At 43.8% G+C, this 22060-nt stretch overlaps 1 protein-coding gene across 3 annotated transcripts in view; it reads right to left on the bottom strand.

Annotated features, from left to right (window-relative positions):
- LOC134452766 (NACHT, LRR and PYD domains-containing protein 12-like) overlaps positions 1-22060 on the bottom strand; it is a 60887-nt gene that overhangs the window by 16920 nt on the left and 21907 nt on the right. For 2 of the 3 annotated variants that reach the window (XM_063203353.1, XM_063203362.1), the window contains 2 exons: positions 19069-19239; positions 9557-9727 (listed from right to left, as the gene is read on the bottom strand). The exons of the other annotated variant lie outside the window; for it this stretch is intronic. In XM_063203353.1, the coding sequence (XP_063059423.1) occupies positions 9557-9727; positions 19069-19239 (342 nt within the window). The remainder of the gene's footprint in view (positions 1-9556; positions 9728-19068; positions 19240-22060) is intronic. 3 annotated transcript variants of the gene reach the window in all.

The raw sequence follows: 22060 nt of genomic DNA, 5'->3' as shown, positions 1-22060 counted from the left end.
TGCATAGGATTATCAGTATTGCATTGCTTTCTACATATTCAACACACTTAAAACGTGATATACTGAACACTAATCCTCTGCTTTACGTTTTTTTTTTTTCCCGCGATGATGTTACTAATGCGGCCCGCTTGAGGTCCACATGGGTTGTATGCGGCCCCCGGACCAAAATGAGTTTGACACCCCTGATGTAGACCTTTAGAACAGGGGTCCCCAACCTTTTTGGGTCTGAGGGCTACCAAGGTCTACCCAAGGGTTACTGAGGGCTACCTGTGGGCTACTTATGTTCAAAATACTCGACAGATGTCTTGGCATCATTCTCAAATCACGCTATTATTGAATGATAATTTGTTAATAGGTTGTAAAGAATAAATAATCTCATATTTAAATCAAGAAAAGCATTAACTGTGATTAAAATCTGGTAGTCGTCACTGTTTATTAACATCCTTGGTGGGCACCTCAGAAGCTCCTGGAGGGCTACCTGGCGCCCGCGGGCACAACGTTGGTGACACCAGCTTTAGAAAGTATATGGACTAGATCAATGATTCTCGAACTTTAGGCCTGGGGCCACTGGTTGGCCCTTACTGTATTCCAAGTGGGACTTGAAATCATTTTCTAAAAATCAAAAATCACATTTGTTTATAGTGTATGTTTCGTTTTATTTTTTTCAGTCAGTGATGAGCCCTGAAGAAGTATGAACATTTCAAGGGGACCCCGAGTTGGAATAGGTTGGGCACCCCTGGATTAGACAGTTTGATACACATTACAGAGTTATTTAGACCCAAACCTCATAGCCGTCCATTGAAAATCAAAGCATTTCCAGGTAATGCAAAGTGCAGAAGTAAGGTATTGCTCAATGTAAGATGACAGATCTCTCAATGCATATTATATAGCTACTGTAGACCTTTGGAAAACAAATGGGCTTGATATGCAGTACAGTTATTTTAGACTCAAATCTCATTTAGCCATTGGAAATCAAACTAGGCTATATTACAGAATGAAGGTAGGTCTAAAGTGTAACGGAGAAAACTGGAAGATGCGATTGCAATTGCACACACATCAGTTTCAAGAACAGCACATGGAGATCCTGCATAACAGTATTTTAATTTTGTCTGGAACTAAACTAGATCATTACTTTTTCTGAAAATGTGACTTTTTTTAAACATACCGTACAATCTGACTTGCTGGGTATGTTGACTGCTCTAGTGTCAAAGACACATAAGACTAGGTACATCATGATACAGACAGAAATGGCATCAGGTGAGTCCTGTTTAACTTCATATGTGTTGTGACTGAGATGTTGGAGAATGAGTAAGTACATGATGAACAATAACTATACTACAGACTTGTGAGAACACCAACCAGCGGGAATATAACTCCACAAACATGCTGGAGGGAAGAAGGAATCTCACAGGGATTTGATGATTCATCAAGGAAGAAAAGATATTCAAGGGAAACTAGTGCCTTGCATTGATTGTTGCATCCGAGGCTAATAGAGTGAAGCACACAAAGTGAATTGAAATCATTGACTGCATGTGAAGTGTGTAGTGTGAAGTGGGGCGAAGAGCAGGTGGGGTCCTGATCTCTAAGGAAAAGGATACAAATGAACATCTGCCAGTTCAACACAATTTCGTCACTTACTATTTTGGAAATTAATCTCCTTTTCAGTGTTATTTCACAAAGGATGGCCAATCATGCACATTGATACTGTTCAAAGGGCGGCATGTCTAGATTTAGTGTCAGGTCATGCTGTGTGTTACCCAAACAGCAAAGCTGGAAAAAAGAACCTCCATGTAATCTTCCTGGATCTTGCTGATGTCTTTGGCGCCATGCCCCATGAGCTCAGTGATGTGCCCCCCATTTAAGAAAGTCCCCATTTGAACAGTAACTGGAAAGAGGACTTTCAGCTTACATCAAGATGTGGCTTGAAGTTTCAAGATACCCATTACCAATCTCACAACTTGCAGTGCAACAAGGCATGACTACAGATGACACTAAATTCAGACATACTGTATCGTGAGTCCAGAGATCAGTGGTAAGGGAAAAGGCATCACTTGTGGTTACTTAGTGCAAGTGGAGACCTGCAATGGGAATGAGGCATCATCAGCTCCCAAGAAGACATTGTACCATGGAAAGGTACATCGCAGCTGGGAAATTGAAGTCTGCATTGAAGAGGTTAGATACAGAAGGTTTGTGGCAATATACATCAACAAAACGTCTGAGGGATGTGGGAGCAAGGGTCTCACAGCCACCAAAAGCACAGGTATGATCACCCTGTCACTTCCCAGTAAGGGTTTACAGTATGAAGTTCAAAGACACCCTCAAAAGCCAGAGGAACTGAGCTAGAGGCCCTTAGTGTCATGTGTTCTAAAATCAACTCATTACTCAGAAATTGAAACTGTTCATGAAACTTACCCCTATCATTCTCCAATTTGTTGCGCCAGCAATCAGCAATCACCAATGATGCTGATTGGATGGGGGAAAAGCCACAGGACCCAACAAAAGGCAAACAGCTCCTAAATTTAACTTCATCATTTATCATTCAGCATATTTTCTATACAGCTATAGCGCAAACTCTGAATCTCTTCATGACTAGATATAATAGCCCAACCTGGCTGATTATGATAATAGTGATGGAGATTTTGAAAATTACAATTCACACATATTATAATTTGTTAAAACAACATACCATAGGTGCAATTTCCATGTTATGTGTGAAGGATTCTGAATGCACTATTTGCATTCTTTTCATTGATCAGTTGGTGTCATTAAATTCTCATTTCTGTGAGTGAGCTGACAATTGTAATATTCTTCTTTTGCAAATGCCATTCTGAGAGTTACGTATCCTCTTGACCTCTTGCCTTGTCCTAATTCAGGGTTTCCCAAACTGTGGTGCGTGCACCCCTGGGGGTGCGCGGCCTGTCAAAAGGGGGTGCGCGAGCTGAATACAGCAATGATGGATATGTGTTTTTTATCCAACATAAATGAAAGTAAGGTAGTTTTAATTGTTTGATGAATGCTGGAAGGAGCCATCTGTATCTCCTAGACTTGTGATGCAACACGTTCCATTGTAATGATGGCAGAAAAAAATGCCAGGTCGATTGGAAATGAGGATTGCCCAAAATGTGCGGCTGTGCAACATTCGCTTAGGGGGTGTGCGAAACACATTGAAATGTAAAAGGGGTGCACGGGGGAAAAAGTTTGGGAACCGCTGTCCTAATTAATCTTGTTTTCAAACACTTGAGTGTCCACCTCCTGTACACTCAAGTTGAGCCATTTTTGCAACCAAGACACTATGGTCTCTATCAAGATCTAATATGCCTGGTCAGCCATTGAATAGTACTTTCTGAAAATAACATCCACATGCCCATCAACTAATCATCCACAGGGTGTCAGAAACTTTTCCATAACTGCAAGTAGGCTATATAATAAAAGGTGACCCAATACTACCAGTGCTTATGGGTTTGAGGTTCAACAAAACAAAATTGCCAAAAGAAAATCTCATTTCATGTAAAGAAGTAAGCGTGATCAAGTTTGTATCGATAACACTCTGGCCCATTTTAGGACATCTCAGCATGTATCTCCAGCACATGCCTACCATCACTTTAATTTTTAGAAATATAGGCTAAATGTGTCCTGGCCCACTGACTGAAAAAAGATTATTTAACATAATGTATGTAGGCTTTCTAAAGATCCACTGGATGTGACATTTGTGTTGTGATATCTCCCAACTTCCTACACTCCTCTACCTTAGTTCTACAATGTAATTGCAGAACTTGCATTTGCAATGCATTTCAATGGTCAGCATCTAAAGTACCTGAATTATGTGCATTTAGCAATCTAATCCATATATTTTCCAAAGGTTCATAATGTGCATTGACACATCTCCCAACTTCCTCTATCCCTACATATGTCAGGATCTGGACTCTGTGTTGTTGGATTGGACTGATGTTTCCCCATGTTTTACCCTATGCCTCCCGTTTCTTATCTGCATTGTTGTCCATGTGCTTTTGTTTACATTTTCATCCTGTTATTGTGCTCCTGTGTTTTCCTGTCATGTTTTTGCCCCGCCCCGATTGTGCTCCACCTGTTCTTAGTTTTGTGTTAACTTGTCCATTAGTTTCCTGTTCCTAATGTCTTAATTATTGCCCTTAGTGCCGTCTTGCTGTTCTGATTGTTCTCACCTGTATCTTGTCTCGCTTCCCCTCATCTGTTTGCTTGCCATCGGCCCTCCTGTAGTGTTTTCACCTGTTGTGTTGCCCTGGTAGTCTTAGCTCGTCCTGTTCCTGTTACCTTGTTACCTCATTACCCTATTGTTGGCCCGGTCATCGTTCTCTGTCATTTGGTTCACCTGTTCGGTTCTTAGTTTTGTCATGCCCCCTGTTTCATGGTTACCTGTTCATTGCTTTTGATCTTGTTCCACCTGTCTTGTTCTCGTTTCCTCGTTATTAGTATTAGTCTACTCACCTGTGTCTTGTTTGCCCTGGCCTATTGTGTAATGTTCCTTGTTAACTTCCCTGTGTATTTAAACCTTGTGTTTCCTGTTGTCCTGTGTGGTGCCATTGTTAGGTCTTGTCTTGCCGTAAGTCTGTCCCTCTGTGAATCTTGTAATGTCAGTTTTCCTGTTAGTTTTGTTAGTCTCTACCTGTTTTCCCCCTCGTGGGTATTTTGATTTGTAGTTCTTGGATCTTCTGAGCGTTGCTATTTGTAGTGTTTGATTTTGTTTCTCGCGTCTTAAAATAAAAAGAAAACCTAAGTTTGTCCTGAAGCCTCAGCCGTCTACTGTGCCTGCATTTGGGTTACTCCTTGTCTGAAAACCCTGACAGAATGGCACCACCACTACGAAACCCAGCGGCATTCTTGGCTGAGGCTGCCACACCAAGGTCACTGCGCGTCGGGCACCTTTCCATCCAGCCAGCCCTGTCCCAGCCCGGAACGTCCAGTCAGTTTTCGGGAACTCGGCTGGCTATTCGACGCACGCCACTTCCTCCCCTGCCGCAGGTTGATGAGTGGTACCTGTTTGGCTCTGAAGAGGAGGACTACTGCTTGGAGGAGGACTGGAGACCCACCAGGAGGAGGCGACAGAAACGGCGTCATAAGGGCCGCCGACGACCCGCCCTGGAGGAGCCAGCCTACTCGCACGTCCTTCCCGAGCCAACGTGCCCATCGGCCAGTCCTGGCCCATCCTGCCCAACGCAACAGCCCCTGTCTGTCAACCCACCAGTGCTCACTCCAGCTGAGGAGTTTCCAACCCATCCGAAGTTGGAGGCCCTGGTGCGCCATATCCAGGCCCTGTTGCGCTCCCAGAAGAGTGACCATGGTCCTTGCCTGTCTGTGCCTTGTGACCTGCCTGAACCCATGGAGAAAGTCACTCCGTCTGACCCAGTGCCTCCGGCTGACCCTGACGCTCCGGCTGACGCCAGTGAGACGGTCAAGAAGGAGATCGCCGATCCACATGATGCCAAGCTAAGTGACTCTCAAGCAGTTGGGTCTGTCCCTGATGTCTTGCCTGTCTCAAGTTCTGTCTTGCCTGTCTCAAGTTCTGTCTTGCCTGTCTCAAGTTCTGTCTTGCCTGTCTCAAGTTCTGTCTTGCCTGTCTCAAGTTCTGCTCTGCCTGTCTCAAGTTCTGATCTGCCTGTCTCAAGTTTTGCCCTGCCTGAATACGGTTCTGCCCCCAAGGACCCCATGAGGCCGCCGAGAGGTTCGTGCGACCCCGAGCCGCCGAGAGGTCCGCCTGACCCCGAGCCGCCGAGAGGTCCGCCTGACCCCGAGCCGCCGAGAGGTCCGCCTGACCCCGAGCCGCTGAGAGGTCTGCCTGAGCCACCCAAGAACCCCGACCACCCGGCCCCGGGCAAGACCACTTCGGCCGGGACCGCTGAGACCCACTCTTCGGCCGATACCCGGGAGGACGTTTCTCCACCTGCCCGCTCTGCTGCCGGCCCCCCGGCCGTGTCTGCGCCCGGCTCCGCCCCCGATCCTGCTGGCGCCGCCCCCGATCCTGCTGGCGCCGCCCCCAGTCCGAATGACTCCGCCCCAGATCCTGCTGACGCCGCCCCTGGTCTGGATGACTCCGCCCCCGATCCTGCTGGCGCCGCCCCCAGTCCGGATGACTCCGCCCCAGATCCTGCTGGCGCCGCCCCTGGTCTGGATGACTCCGCCCCCAATCCTGCTGGCGCCGCCCCTGGTCCGGATGACTCCGCCCCCGATCCAGCTGGCGCCGCCCCCGGTCCAGATGACTCCGCCCCCTTTCTGGATGACTCCGCCTCCAGTCTTGCCAGCTCCGCCTCCAGTCCTGCTGGCTCGGTCTCACCAGACCCAGCCTCTCCTGCACCAGACCCAGCCTCTCCTGCTCCAGACCCAGCCTCTCCTGCTCCAGACCCAACCTCCCTATGTGCTTCAGACCCTCAGTCTTCGTTAGCTCCCCAGCCTGTCCAGCCTCCTGTGTCTGCGTCCCAGCTTGTCCAGTCTCCTGTGTCTGCGTCCCAGCCCGCTCCGCCTCCAGTGTCTGCGTCCCAGCCCGCTCCGCCTCCAGTGTCTGCGTCCCAGCCCGCTCCGCCTCCAGTGTCTGCGTCCCGGCCCGCTCCGCCTCCAGTGTCTGCGTCCCAGCCCGTCCCGCCTCCAGTGTCTGCGTCCCAGCCCGTCCCGCCTCCAGTGTCCCAGCCCGTCCCGCCTCCAGTGTCCCAGCCTGTCCCGTCTCCTGCATCCCAGCCTGTCCCGCCTGCTGTGTCCCAGTCTGTCCCGCCTCCCATGTCCCAGTCCAACCCAGTATTGTCCAAGCTCACCTTTGTCCCAGTACCAGTTACTGTCCATGTCACTGTACCTGTCAGCGTCCAAGTGTCTGTCCCAGTCTGCATCCAGGTGCCGATTCCTGTGTCCATCCCTGTTCATGCCAATGTTCCCTTTTGTTTTTTTCGTTTCCCTGCACCAGTGTCCAGCCATGTTACTGTGACTTTGCCCGTCCCCGTCTTCGTCTCAGTCCCCGTTCCTGTCACCATTCCCATCACTGTGCCAGTCAAGGTTCCTGTTTTTGTTCCTGTCAGTGTTGCCCAGCCTCCAGTGCCTATCTCTCAGTCCTCCTGTTCTCCTCATCCCGAATCCGCCTTTCCCGTGTCTGAGCCCACCTGCCCCATGTCTGAGCCTGCCTGCCCCTTATCTGAGCCCACCTGCCCCGTGTCTGAGCCCTCTGAGTCCGCCTTTCCCTCTGAGTCTTCCTGCTCCTCTGTTTCTGCCTGCCCCTCCGAGCCTGCCCCCTCTTCCAAGTTCTGTGCCCTGACAGATCGGTCCCCTCCTCCCAGGTGTCCTCCTGTTCGACTGTTTTTGGGACGTCTGGAAGCCGTCCCTTGACGGGGGGGTACTGTCAGGATCTGGACTCTGTGTTGTTGTGTTGGACTGATGTTTCCCCGTGTTTTACCCTATGCGTCCCGTTTCTTGTCTGCCTTGCTGTCCATGTGCTTTTGTTTACATTTTCATCCTGTTATTGTGCTCCTGTGTTTTCCTGTCATGTTTTTGCCCCGCCCCGATTGTGCTCCACCTGTTCTTAGTTTGCCGTTAATTTGTCTATTAGTTTCCTTTTCCTAATGTCTTAATTATTGCCCTTAGTGCCGTCTTGCTGTTCTGATTGTTCTCACCTGTATCTTGTCTCGCTTCCCCTCATCTGTTTGCTTGCCATCGGCCCTCCTGTAGTGTTTTCACCTGTTGTGTTGCCCTGGTAGTCTTAGCTCGTCCTGTTCCTGTTACCTTGTTACCTCATTACCCTATTGTTGGCCCTGTCATCGTTCTCTGTCATTTGGTTCACCTGTTCGGTTCTTAGTTTTGTCATGCCCCTGTTTCATGGTTACCTGTTCATTGCTTTTGATCTTGTTCCACCTGTCTTGTTCTCGTTTCCTCGTTATTAGTATTAGTCTACTCACCTGTGTCTTGTTTGCCCTGGCCTATTGTGTAATGTTCCTTGTTAACTTCCCTGTGTATTTAAACCTTGTGTTTCCTGTTGTCCTGTGTGGTGCCATTGTTAGGTCTTGTCTTGCCGTAAGTCTGTCCCTCTGTGAATCTTGTAATGTCAGTTTTCCTGTTAGTTTTGTTAGTCTCTACCTGTTTTCCCCCTCGTGGGTATTTTGATTTGTAGTTCTTGGATCTTCTGAGCGTTGCTATTTGTAGTGTTTGATTTTGTTTCTCGCGTCTTAGGCTTCAGGACAAACTTAGGTTTTCTTTTTATTCTCAGCCGTCTACTGTGCCTGCATTTGGGTTACTCCTTGTCTGAAAACCCTAACAACATAAGCTCTGTAAACTCCTAAAGATTTCATACTTTTAAATGCATTGATTTTGAATGGACGGCCATGAGTTGTGGGTCTAAAATAAGTGGGTTATTTGTAGTAAGCTATCCAATCCATATATTTTCTTAGGTCTATACACTGTAGATGTGATATAATGTGCATTGAGGCATCTCACAACTTCCTACATTCCACTATACCTTAGTTATGTAATGTGCTTTGCATTACATTGAAATGCATTGATTTCCATTGAAATCCATTGGACAGTTATAGGTTTTGGGCCTAAATAGGTGTATAATTTATATCAAACTAGCAAACCCATTTATTTTTTTAATGCCCACACCCTACAGATATGATATAGCAATCATTGGGATTTGACCCACCCTCCTACAGGCTTCTGCATCAATCTAACCTTGCATTATATTGCTGAAAAAGTGTATGACGGATACATTTTGACTTACATAATTCATAGGAAAGTACATTATCCATCAAACCTGTATATTTTTAAAATCCCTAAGGTGTCTACATGTGATGTAACATCAATAAAAACATATCCCATCATCACAGACACTTACATATGCCTACATCCATATATAGGCATGTATTGCGAAATGCACTGGGTGTCATTATAAAAGTGAGTAAAATATAAGAAAGCTACCACTTCCAGAGGGCTATCATACCAAATAATGTCCCTCAGGCATGGAGGATTACAAAAAACATTGATAGACTTTGCCACCCCAGGTGATACCAATATGTGAAAAATTGACCTCTGGCTCATGTACTATATGTACCAAAGGATTTATCTCTACCCCTCACATACAACTGGCTGTGAACCACTGACTGTTTTAACACCAGTATCTCTGAAACCCAAAGATGAGCACCAATTTAAATGACTACCATTAATATTTCATAAATATTTTATGCATCTATACACTACATTACAACAGTGCACACATTGTCTCTGTTTCATGTGTTGATTTACTGTAAAAATAAATAATAATAATAATAATAATAATAATACATTACTATTGTACAATTAAATAGCTTTGGGTGGCAGGAATCTCCACCTTCAGGAATCAACATTAATTGGGGTTGTTGTCTAAAATTCACAAAGCTGCTTCCGCATGTGATGGAAAATAAGTTGTGTGCTCACTGTGTGTGTACTGGATATACAAGGTCACCGATATCATCCTACGTCGGGCAGACATGTTGGATGTCCATGTGTTTCTGGTGGCAGAAGGAATGCCACATAGCAGAAACCAATGGGTAAGACAATTACTAGTACCACCTACCTTAATGTCTGCAGCTTACAGTGAGGACTAGACAGTCCCTTACAGATGAATTCAACTCCAGAATCTCCCAAGGCATTTTTACTCAAGTCCATCTCCAGCAGGGGGTTTGCTGACTGCAGAGCATTGGCCACAAACTCACAGGATTTATCAGTGAGCTGACAGCCAGATAGTCTGTAAAGTAATAAATGGCTCAGTAAGTCCAGAACATATCGTTCTTCAACGATTAACGCAATCATCCATTTAAATTCCTTGTCTTTAGCTATCTTTGTTCTGTTATCTGCTGTTACGGACGAGATGAAAATAATCAAATCCATTTCAAAAAGCAACATACCGAAGGCTTTTAACCTCATGTTCAGGATTCCTCCATGTGGTGAGTAATTCCTCCTGTGCTGGGCTTGTAGGTGGATTGTTGTCCAAATCCAGCTTTGTTGCAGCGGAGGGGTTTGACATCAGAGTGAAAGCCAGCCAAACACAACCATCACCTGAGATACAGTTAGGGGAGATCCTGAAAGAGACACAACAGCGGAAAAAGAGCCATTATGATCCATATCCACACTGACCTTTTTCTTCTCCATGTCAATGTACAGTATGCAGCAGCTTCATGCTACTGTTCTACACTCCCACATGGACATTAGTGTCTTAACTATGTTTTAGTTCAGAAGCCATTCCCATAGAACTATGGCATAAACATAATTAATAGGCTACATTCATCACAGACATATAACAACTTCACTGTATTCACTTCAATGCATTAAATGTGTTTAAAAAATACAGTATGCTATATTCAGGGATCATGCCGGGAGCATTGACAATGTATGCTGAGTTTTTTTTTTAATCTGCCACAACATATTTATGAATATTGATACTGCATGTGATATGTGACATCCTCATACATACTTTTAGAAGAGTGGAAAAGGGAAGAAAACCCCACACCTTAATGTCTGCAGTTTGTAGTTGGTGTGGTGTAATGCTGTATATAGAAGCTGGACTCCATGCACACTCATGTTATTATCAGCCAGATCCAGCTCTGTCAGGGAGACACAGGACTGCAGGGCAGAGGCCAGAGCTTTGTAGGATTCATCTGTCAGCTGACAGCCACCTAATCTACAAGGAGAAAGAAACATGACATTTCATCAAGCAGAAAATGATGAAAACGTTAGAACAATTATTAGGATATTTCCTACATCTTATTTACTTATTTATATTTCTTCTTCATTGAACCAGCAATGCAATGCAACTTAAACGTATGCCAGTCCCTCCAGTTTTTTGTGATTTTGAGTTCCCACGTTATTGCCATGTTATCATCAATATGACAGGTTACAGGTGGCGCTGGATGACCGGCAGGCTTGCCGAACTCTGAGCTGACAGAAGGAGCGTCGGCATCCACCTCAACCACGTCTGGGGTCTTGGCTGCGACGGGGGTCTCGGCCGGGATGACTGCGCCGGGGTTCTCGGCCAGGATGACTGCGTCGGGGGTCTCCGCCGCGTCGGGGGTCTCGGGTCCGGGGTCAGGCGGCACAACGATCGACTCAGAGTCAGGCTTCCCCAGTGCCTGCTGGAGCCGAAGGGTGGTTTCCAATTCCTTGGTCTCTTCAAGCATGTCTGACAGTCCAGCGAAGCGATGAAGCCAGGGTTTCTCCAGCAGAACATTCCTGAAGACTCGTATTGCCACCAGCCTCCTCCCCTGAAGAGTGCATCCCTGGGGATAATCTTTGAAACAACAAATAAAAGTCTTCTAGGTCCTGACGAACGACTGCTGGTTCCGGCTGGGTAGAAGACTCAAGCTGGTTGATAGGATGGGTACTGGCAAAACCCACCTGGAGGGCAACGGGAACTGGAACGGAGGCGGCCAACTTCGCCAGGTAGGCTGCTGGGCTCATTGTTAGTTGCGTCATTCTGTCAGGATTCTGGAGTTTGAGCCCAAATGCAGCACAGAGGTCCAGGTCCAGATTCAGGGTTATTATTACACAGAAACGGACGGAAACAAAGACGGAAACTACAAAAACTAAATGCGATGAAGATAAGAAAAACTAAATGCGATGAAGATAAGACAGCTACAAATGAAAAAACGGTAAAGAGGTACAGAGTTTCAACGGGTACTACTCACACAGGACAAGTCTGACAAGGAACAAGATAAACACTAGGGCTTAAATGCATAGAGAGTAATCACAGGAAAACATGCAATAGGTCGGACTCGGAACATAACAGGGTGCAGGTGGATAGACAACGGGGCACGAATCAGGGGTGAATGACAGACAATGAGGCATAGGTAAACGAGACAGAGAGGCAGGAGCAAATTAGGGGAGCCAACAGCACAGGTGGAAATAATAAAGGGGGAACAAGGGGCAGACAATGGGGGAGCAATCAGGGAGGCACGATGATAACAAGCAGGGCACTAATGAGCACTGACAAGACAGGTGAAACACATGAGAAGGCAAAGACCACAAGGGAACGAGCAGACATTGACAGGCAACGAGAGACAGACTAGCGACAACGAGATGCAAACTATCAGGAGCACAAGAAAAACCAAAAAGAAGCTACAGTACAACACTGACACGAAACAGGGTACACAGGAGAACAGGAAAACCAGGGACGTCAGAATGAGAGGGTAGTAAAACAAAAAACTAACAGGACAGAAAAACAAAGGAACACAAGGAACAATCAAAACAAGGAACAGGTAACGAGGGACAGGTGAGGCAGACCACGTGGCAGGCAACACAGGGACACATTGGCTATGTCTCAAATGGCGCACTTTTGTCAGTGCACTGACAGTCAGTGCGTAGTGCACACAGTGCACTGAGGCCTTTAGTGCATAGTGTCGAGGAAAAATGTGAGCACTATGCACTGTGCCCTCACTGGAAGTGACGGCTGAGCATGCTATTAGCTTGCCAAAATATGAGTTGGCTACTGTTTACAATGCACAGCGTCTGGTGCTTGTATTTTCATGTCCTTCACCCCAAAGGACAACAATCACTATACAATACTTTGGTTGGCATGTAAAGGTTGGTGTCCCATCAACATTACTTACAGAATTAGGAGACTGTTGACCAAACTCTTCTACTGAAATGAATGACACATTTCCTTCGTGTCAGTGTCAACATGGCCGCTGTTTAGTGCATGCAGTGTCCATGGCTGGATCTCAAATGGCACACTTGTGCACTTCGGGCACTATGTTTCAGTGCGTAACTAATACGCCATTGTTAGGGGATCATCCCGGCACTTTCAGTGCACTGTCTCAACTGAAATTTTCAGCGAGAGCGCCCTAGACACTGAAAAACAGTGCCCGAAGTGCACAAGCGCAGCATTTGAGACACAGCCATTGACAGGTGACATGATGGGACTAAATGTAAACAAAAGCACATGGAGAACCAAAACAATCTATCATCACAGTCTATCATCTTTGAATTAAATATACAAATGCTTTTAAATTATGTATAACATTTCATAATTCCATCATGAAGAACATATTTGTGAATATTCACAACATCAAATTAGCTGCATGTGGTCCCTGAACCAAAATCAGTCTGACACCCCTGCCTTACCATATTAGTGGTAGAAAACTTTTGTTTTAGCATGTTGGGTTGTACTCTGTTCATGTCTAAACCCTTACAGAGTGATATTGCTAATAGGCTATACACTGGCTGTCTCTTGCCAAGTAGAATTCACCTAATGTACCAAAGGACTGGTCTACCCCCCTGAATGACTGAGAACCACTGACTGGCAGAGATTCTGGTGTTAAAACAAAGGTGTGCACCAATTTAAATAATGACGCCATGACCAAGTCTGACATTAGGATTTCATTATAAAAAGTTATGTATATATAGACTTCATTATAACATAGTGCACACATAGTCTATTTGTTTCATGTGTTTACAGTGAAACATCATATTCCTGTACTATTAAAGGGACAGTTTGGTCAATTTCAATAGCTGTTGTATTGGTCACGCCACCCTTGACTTGTCAGTACCCAGCGATGCCACATTTTTCGACTCAGCCCTTTCCGAGATATGAGCTATTCTAATGGGGGCAGCGTTTGTTTACATTTTTAAAAAATGAAACATAGGCCAACTCCAAATATTTTCCCAAAAGGTACTGCTGTTTGCTAGTTGTTTGCTGATGTTTTATAACCTTTTGGATGTTTTTGGGAATAAATAAAAATGTTTTTTTGAAATGTAAACAAAGTGTTGCCCCCATTACAATGACCAGGATCTCGGAAAAGGCTGAAGAAGAAGAAAAAAAATCTCGGGCACTGACAAGTCCATGGTAGTGTGAGCATTACAACTGTATGTTGTAATTGACCAAACTGTCCCTTTAAATAGCCTTAGGTGGCATTAGCTAAATGGCTAAGTTAGGAATCTGCATCTTCAACCTCTGAACATTTGGTCAACAAATTATGACGTGTGAAACTAATAGTGTGGTATGAATTGTCTGAATAACAGCTCCCGTAGGATTTTTGTGATAACATTGGTTTTTTTTGTTGCTTCATTTGCTTTGGTTGGGGTCCTACTACTGAAATATTGTGGGTGTCAAATTTTCTGACCCCGTTATACCCCTCCTCTAGGGGGCGCTTTCTCGCCCTGGCCAGTATAGCTACCGAACCCATATCTCTACTAATAATTGTCACATTTTCACAATCTTGGTGTCAATTTCAGGGTTATTGATGATGCTGAGTCCATTTATGACAATTTAATTTTGATCAGAAGTCGCTATTAACATATTTTGTAGATTTAAAGGCTATCTTCTGTGGGAGATTTGACCACAATGGCATCCGTCTCATTGGATCTGCACACATTTTATAAATAATAAAGATTTCAATTTTATTAGTGTCAGTACTGTGAGAAAATGATGGCTTTCAAATGTATTACCCCTTTATGCACCCCCTCCAGGTTGTCAATAACACGATTGAAAAGGAATACACCAGGATATTCTTCAAATAAAGACTAAATATTAACTAACCAGAGGGGGTTATGAAGTTAATGCCGACCAGCTATGTAATTTGTGTGTGAACAACAGTAACTGTGTTTCATATAGCGACTTCATGGGTTGGAGTTGAAGGCCCCATTGAGGTTTTTTTTTTTTTTATTTACCATTTTAAGCAACCATTTTTAACATCCCAACCTTAATATTCCAACTTAACATTTTCGAAGTAAAAAAAGATAATGTACTGTAATGGTAATATCAACTCATTCGTACAAAATATCATGAACATGAATAGTAGACAGCCCGCTTGAACTTACTCTTCTTCCTTGAAAACCCAACCACTTCTTTCTATCTAAGGAAGAACCGGGCAGACACACACAAAAAAAAATGTTCACTGAGGAGTGCTGGTCATTAAGGATTGCTGCTTCACTTTTTTTTCCCCTAAGCAGGTGCACTTTGGCTCAAGGAAATTAGTCACTTCAAGATATGATCAGATGTAACTCCGGTTTCAGTCATAGCATCAACAATTAGAACTCTTCCTGGTTCAGTCATTTGATGGGGCACCAGCATTTCACCTGTAGTGTTTCAACAGCATGCATGAGGCTAGCTTCATCAGTTGGGATATAGAGGGAGACATATATAGTGCACAGGGAGCGTGATACAACTGATATTTTGTGCAGTAATTTCCAGTTGTCTCCTCTAGTTTAGGCACAAGCTGACAAGCCTGCTTCCATGTAATAAGAAGGTCTCTCCGAATGAAATGTTCAAACTGTTATGGACCTATCTCTGAAAAATGTAAAATATCATCCTTTGCATTGTCTAACACAAGGATTGATGAAACCAGGCTTTTTAGAGGAGACTTACGTGCAAATTGATTGCCACTGCAGTAGAGCTCAATTGAATTTTGCATCTTCACAGCTTTTGCCCTTGATGGCAACACCTCCCGTAAGCTGCTAGTGTTCCCTTCGCACAGACTTGCTGGGTTGAGGGAAGCTGTCCAAATAGTGAATCACAATATGAGCAAGATGTGGTGTTGTGGTGACAAGACAAGGGCAGAGGCATCCTGACTCAGTCCTACTTTCCCACCATGAAGTTCCTTCATTTTCCTTTATGCTCTAGGCTATGATCTGTTAACAAATGAATGAAGGGAACCTTTGATTATTCCCCAACAAAATCCCCTTACCGAAGAGCATCCCATTTAATAGGATAATCTTGTACCAAAGCATTCATTTGAGCAAGATGGACTGCCCTGAGGTGATCATATGCAAAGAAGTACTTGATAAGGTTCCCCAAAGCAGCCAGATAACCTTCCCAGGATGACAAGCACTATGTAGAGGACTCTCACTTGCTCTTGTAGTTGTTGTACAAGAAACTGAGCAAACTCTATAGTGTCTTCTGCTTAAAGAGGTTGGATATTTTACAAATAGAAGGACTGGGTTTTACTGTACAATTGCAATGCATCTGGACTGTGCAGATGCAGAGCCTCATTGAAATCCACACACTAAGGCTTGGATAGATTCAAGGGGATGAGCAGAGGAAATTGCATCAAATCTTATCATCATAATGGGACACAGAAGTCACGCCCTCTACTTCCTGGTTCATGGGGCAGAGGGAGTCAAAAAATGATTACTGGGCTTGAAAATGAGTGATTTTTGGATTTGCGGTGCAAAGGTGGAGGTCCAAGGTCTGGATTGGTGCCAAAAAAACACTAAATTTCAAGCCCAGTAATTATTTTTTGGCTCCCCTGCCCCATAAACCAGGAAGTAGAGGGCATGACTTAGGTGCCCCATAGCCAGGCTATGCGTGATGTGATATTCAAGGGCACTTGTATGCTTTCCCACCAAAGACTCCATGGAGAGCTGCTGAAGAGTATGAATCATGTTCAATTCAGCATGTGTCAATGCCACTTGCATCAGTTGTTTTGCCAAGAGCATACATTGCAGCAAACATTACATATACCTACATGCAAAACATCTGCTCGTAGGTGCTTTGGTAAAGGCCAAGATCAAAGTTGATGAGAGTTCTCCTCTCAGGACCTACTACAAAAGCAGATATTCCCTGTATCAACATCAGAACAGTATGTGGGTTGCATAATCTATAGGGTAGGTCTTGAAAAGTGGAGTAATGATCTCTGAGATTGTTAGGCTATGAGTCTCAGATTGCTGGGATATCAGCAGCGATTTAGTAGCAGCCCAAGTGTGGATGACTTCATGTTTTACCAACTTCTTGGGATGTTTGGGTGTTTGTTTATCTATGGACAGAATGAGATCATCACGGTCGGTTTCCTCTTCTGTACATGCTGCTACTGCTCGTCGCATCTGTTGTTAAGTAATTGGCAAGTGCCCATGTAGGAGTGAAGGCTTTGGAAACAGTGTTTTCCACATTTATTGTAGGCTTCATTGAACTGCCCTAGTCCTTATGGTTGGTACAGTAGCTGCAAGTGCTTGACATCAAACCTGTGGGGACAGGAGCTTCTCTGAGTTGACAAGGAGTTGGTTGACAGCATCTAAATCTTCATCTCTTTGATTCATTACAAGCACAGTGCCATGGAAGGTGTCTGTGAGTTTAAGGTTGTACAGTAAATGGCAAACCAAACATTTACTCCTTTTTTAACAAAATCAGGTAAACAAAACATGTCATGGGTGAGCGGTTAGGGCGTCAGACTTGCATCCCAGAGGTTGCCGGTTCGACTCCCGACCCGCCAGGTTGGTGGGGGGAGTAATCAACCAGTGCTCTCCCCCATCCTCCTCCATGACTGAGGTACCCTGAGCATGGTGCCATCCCACCGCACTGCTCCCCATGGGGCACCACTGAGGGCTGCCCCCTTGCACGGTTGAGGCATAAATGCAATTTTGTTGTGTGCAGTGTTCACTTGTGTGCTGTGGAGTGCTGTGTCACAATGACAATGGGAGTTGGAGTTTCCCAATGAGCTTTCACTTAAAACCTGCCCGTCTTGTTCATGCATCTCAGAACAACTTGTTCTATTCGTTTTCCGAGTCCAATTATTCTTTGATAGTCACTGCCAATACAAATTACTCACTTTGGTTACTTTATTGCCCGACCCTCCATAGATGTTCTTTCAAAGGGAGGTACCGCGCCTTTTCTCTTGGTGCCGGGTGGGTGCGTAGGTAAACAGGTAACAGGTAAACTATAAGATAACGTAAGGGGAACTCGCACACCTTGTATGCCGATGCAATAGCGTCCTTTTATTGCACTGAGGATGGTCTGAAAGGGACTGAAACGTTTGCACTGTTCACTTGGGTAGCACTTTTTTATTTTCGAAACATGCAATAAAAGGACACTATTGCATCAGCATACAAGGTGTGCGAGTTCCCCTTACTTGATCCAACCCTCCATAGAGAAATAATGACTTCAGTTGCACTGGTAGCGTTGGACACCTTTGGTGTACACACACAATGAGACACTTCGTATCTTCTGTTAAACGTTTTTTCTTTTCTATCACTATTTCTTCCTCCTGATATTGCCAATCGGCCAAGCCTTATACAAAGTGAATTAGAAACTGAGCTGATCAGTTTCATTGTCATCTATTTTAATAAAATAATTGAAAACCCTGAAACTGTTCATAAAATTGGGTAATGGAATGGGACGGATGCCATAGTAGTCATATCTCCCACAACAGACTTGTAGGTGGACAAAATAGCCTTTGAATGTCCAAAATATGTGTAATAGCAACTTCTGATCACACTAGAACTGCCATAAATGGACACAGGATCCTCAATAACCTCTAAATTGACACCATTTTTGTGAAAATAGGATCTTTATTGCTGCATTTATGGTTGCAATATGCAGGCTGAGGTGAAAAAGTGCCCCCTGGTGGGGGTGCATAAAGGGGAAATACATTTGAAACCCATCATTTTCTCACAGTACTGACCTTAATAAAATTGAAATCTTAATTATTTATAAGATGTGTGCGGATCCAATGAGACGGATGCCATCGTTGTCAAATCTCCCACAGAAGGCTTGTTTGTGGACAAAATAGCCTTCACATCTACAACATATGTTAATAGCAACTTCTGATCAAAATGAAAATGTCATAAATGCACTCAGCATCATCAATAACCCTGAAATTGACACTAAGTTTGTGAAAATGTGATAATTAATAGTAGAGATATGGGTTCGGTTGCTATACTGGCCAGGGCGAGAAAGCGCCCCCTAGAGGAGGGGTATAACGGGGTTAGAAAATTTGACACCCATCATTTTTGGCCAGGGCGAGAAAGCGCCCCCTGGAGGAGGGGTATAACGGGGTTAGAAAATTTGACACCCATCATTTTTCAGTAGTAGGACCCCAACAAAGCAAATAAAGCAAAAAAAAAAAACACTTTTAGCACAAAAGTCCTACGGAATGACACTTCATACCACACTATAAAGGTTGTCGTCTATAATTAACAATGCTGCCTTCACATGTGATGGAAAATAAGTTTATTTGCATACTGTGTGTTTGTCTACTGCATATAAGAGGTCAAATACATCATCCTATATTGGGCAGAGATGTTGGATGGCCTTGTGTTTCTGGTGGCAGAAGGAATGCCACATAGCAGAGACTAATGGGCAAGACAATCACTAACACCTACCTTAATGTCTGCAGCTTACAGTGAGGACTAGACAGTCCCTTAGAGATGAATTCAACCCCAGAATCTCCCAAGGCATTTTTACTCAGGTCCATCTCCAGCAGGGTGTTTGCTGATTGCAGAGCATTGGCCACAACCTCACAGGATTTACCAGTGAGCTGACAACCAGACAGTCTGTAAAGCAAAAAGCCTCAGTAAGTCCAGAACACAACAAGACAAAACACTTTTCTTCAACAGTTAACATTTTTATTCCTTGTCTTTAGATATCTTTGTTGTGTCATCTGCTGTAAAGGACGAGATGAAAAATAATCTTATTCATTAAACCCCACACACACCGAAGGTCTTCAACCACATGTTCAGGATTCCTCCACATAGCAATTAATAGCTTCTGTGCTGGCCTTTCAGGCGGACTGTTGTCCAAATTCAGTGTTGTTGCAGCGGAGGGGTTTAACATCAGAGTTAAAACCAGCCAAACACAACCATCACCTGAGATGTGGTTAGGGGAGATCCTGAAAGAGACACAACAGCAGAAAAGTTATTTTATTTCTAGTTCATTATGACTCATATCCACACTGGCCTTTTTCTTTTCCATGTTCATGTACAGTATGCAGCAGCTTCATGCTACTGTTCTACACTCCCACATGGACATTAGTGTCTTAACTATGTTTTAGTTCAGAAGCCATTCCCATAGAACTATGGCATAAACATAATTAATAGGCTACATTCATCACAGACATATAACAACTTGACTGTATTATTCACTTCAATTCCTTCAATGCATTAAATGTGTTAAAATACAGTATGCTATATTCAGGGATCATGCCAGGAACATTCTGACAAGTTTTTTTTTATGAATTCGACCAAACACCATCACTCAGGACAATTCAATCTGCCACAACATACACTCGCCTCCAAAAGAGTTGTCGCCTATCCATCTGTTTGGAATAACAGCTAATAACCTGACTTTTAATTAATCACTTGGCTTCAGAAGTCACTCATATGAAAGTGTCGTAGTTTTGCCAACATTTCTTCATTAATATTTACAATTATTTATTGGAAATTAACATAATATCTTCACATGAAGAATATCTTCATTTTAGAGGTTTTGCTCTCAAATGTGCTTCTCTGCCAGCAATACACTTTTAGAGACATTCTGTGGGTCCACCAAAGACAGCTGCTGTCGTAAACTGAGCTACAGAGGTGTCGATTGTCACACAGCCACTTGGGCTGGACTTAGTCAGTTGGAGGCTGAACTGACCATATTTGTGAATGTATTCTTGTACTGAGGCACTGATGCTTTGACCATATTACATGATGCAATACACTTGTGGGGTTTAAATACTGTTCTCAGATGCAGTTCAGTAGAACGGTTGCGGTAAGGATAGGTGAGGTTGTGAGCAGGGCCTCGTGCTCTGTCTCACAACAAGCCGTTCTCACACTTAGAGAAGAGCTGGGGACGACTGGGGAAGCGCTTGGCGGATGGGCGCTAAAGCCCTGATGCTAAAGGCACTATGCTACATTATGGTATTCTAAGGGTTAACTGAATTGCTCTTCTCACTTGCAATGTATCAATAAATGTAACTTTCTTGATGGCAATGGCATTCGTCTTCTCCTGTGATTTCCTGGCTTCTGGTTTCTTCACTGTTCTCCTGCACAAAGATGGGTAATGTATGCTTATGGCTGATTGAGCCCAATGAACTAAATAATAACTAAGTATGTAATAGTGATAACAATAATATAAGTACTTAGGTATTAATTGGTAAATGGTAAACATATACGAGTCAGATAGCAGAAGATCGTTATCCATTGTGCAACAGGCAATAGCCCAGATTAAGTCTTATTAATTAAATTGGGTTATGGACTATTTTATTGGCCCAGCTAATAATCTTAATTAGCAATGTGGGTTAATAAAAAAGTTACAACATATTTGGCAGAGCTTGCCAGGAGAGTTTATTAGATAATTTGAATAATTTTGGATAATAATTTTGTTCAGAAATTGTTTAAAGGTCTATCTCAAAAGTTCCTAGCAATCTATCTGTTTGTTTTCAGTAAAGTGCTTTCCAGGATTGGTGAGTGGAGTTGATATGTTTACCATACAGTTTAAATTGTGATTTGACTGATTTTTGTGAGTTATCAAGTGGTTAATTGATTTTATCAGTATTGCAGAGATTTTCAAGGCCTGTGGTGTTTCCTGTCCCTTGGGAGGCCACGGAACCTGTGACATCAGTTTACCATGTGACTAGAGGGGCCATTTGTGGTCATTTCCAAGATGGCGGCTGAAGCAAGTAGGACAGACAGCACATGTCAGCTGCTGCTAGAAAATGCATTTAAAGATGCAATTTGCCTTCTGACACGACACATAACATGAGGAAGATAAGTATAGTTTGATTAATGGTTTTGATAAGTTACTTCTGTGTATTTTATGTATTTATTGAGGAATTTAGAGTTTGTGGCATGGGCATTGAAGAAACGCATGCACAAGTCTAATGAAGTTTTATGGTGTTTATTTAAATTGCAGTGTAGGTTAAAAGAACTGTTATAATACTACTTGTTTACTGTTGTTATAGTGTTGTTATTAAGGTTAAGATCTAAATTTGTGTAGTGGAGTATTCTGTCCCTCTTTGAAGCTGTATAAGCCGCATGGCAAGGCTGGTGAGCTATTTATAGCTGCGGCCTAGTATTCGACACCTATATGTGAAAAGCTCTATCACAGACACTGTTAGAGTCACCTTTATTATTTAAGTCCTTAATACTGAAAATCTGCCAAATTACAAGTTTTCTTTACACACGTATTCATTTCTGGTTGGGAAATTTAATGGGCTATAGTCACGTGCACATTTAATGGGGTAATTAGGAAATTAATAGATTTATTTCTAGATAAATCAATTTAAGGAGTCTTTGTGCAAAAGAACAAGGAACAGAAGGAATGCCACGGAGAAGGGTGCCATTGGGTCATTGCAAGTTGTAAGTATGAATTTTATCTCTATTTGACTAA

This window comes from Engraulis encrasicolus, chromosome 1 (genome assembly GCF_034702125.1).
Source record: "Engraulis encrasicolus isolate BLACKSEA-1 chromosome 1, IST_EnEncr_1.0, whole genome shotgun sequence".
Lineage (NCBI taxonomy): Eukaryota > Metazoa > Chordata > Actinopteri > Clupeiformes > Engraulidae > Engraulis > Engraulis encrasicolus.
Note: the sequence above shows the minus strand (reverse complement) of the source record. Positions and strands in the feature narration are given on the sequence as shown.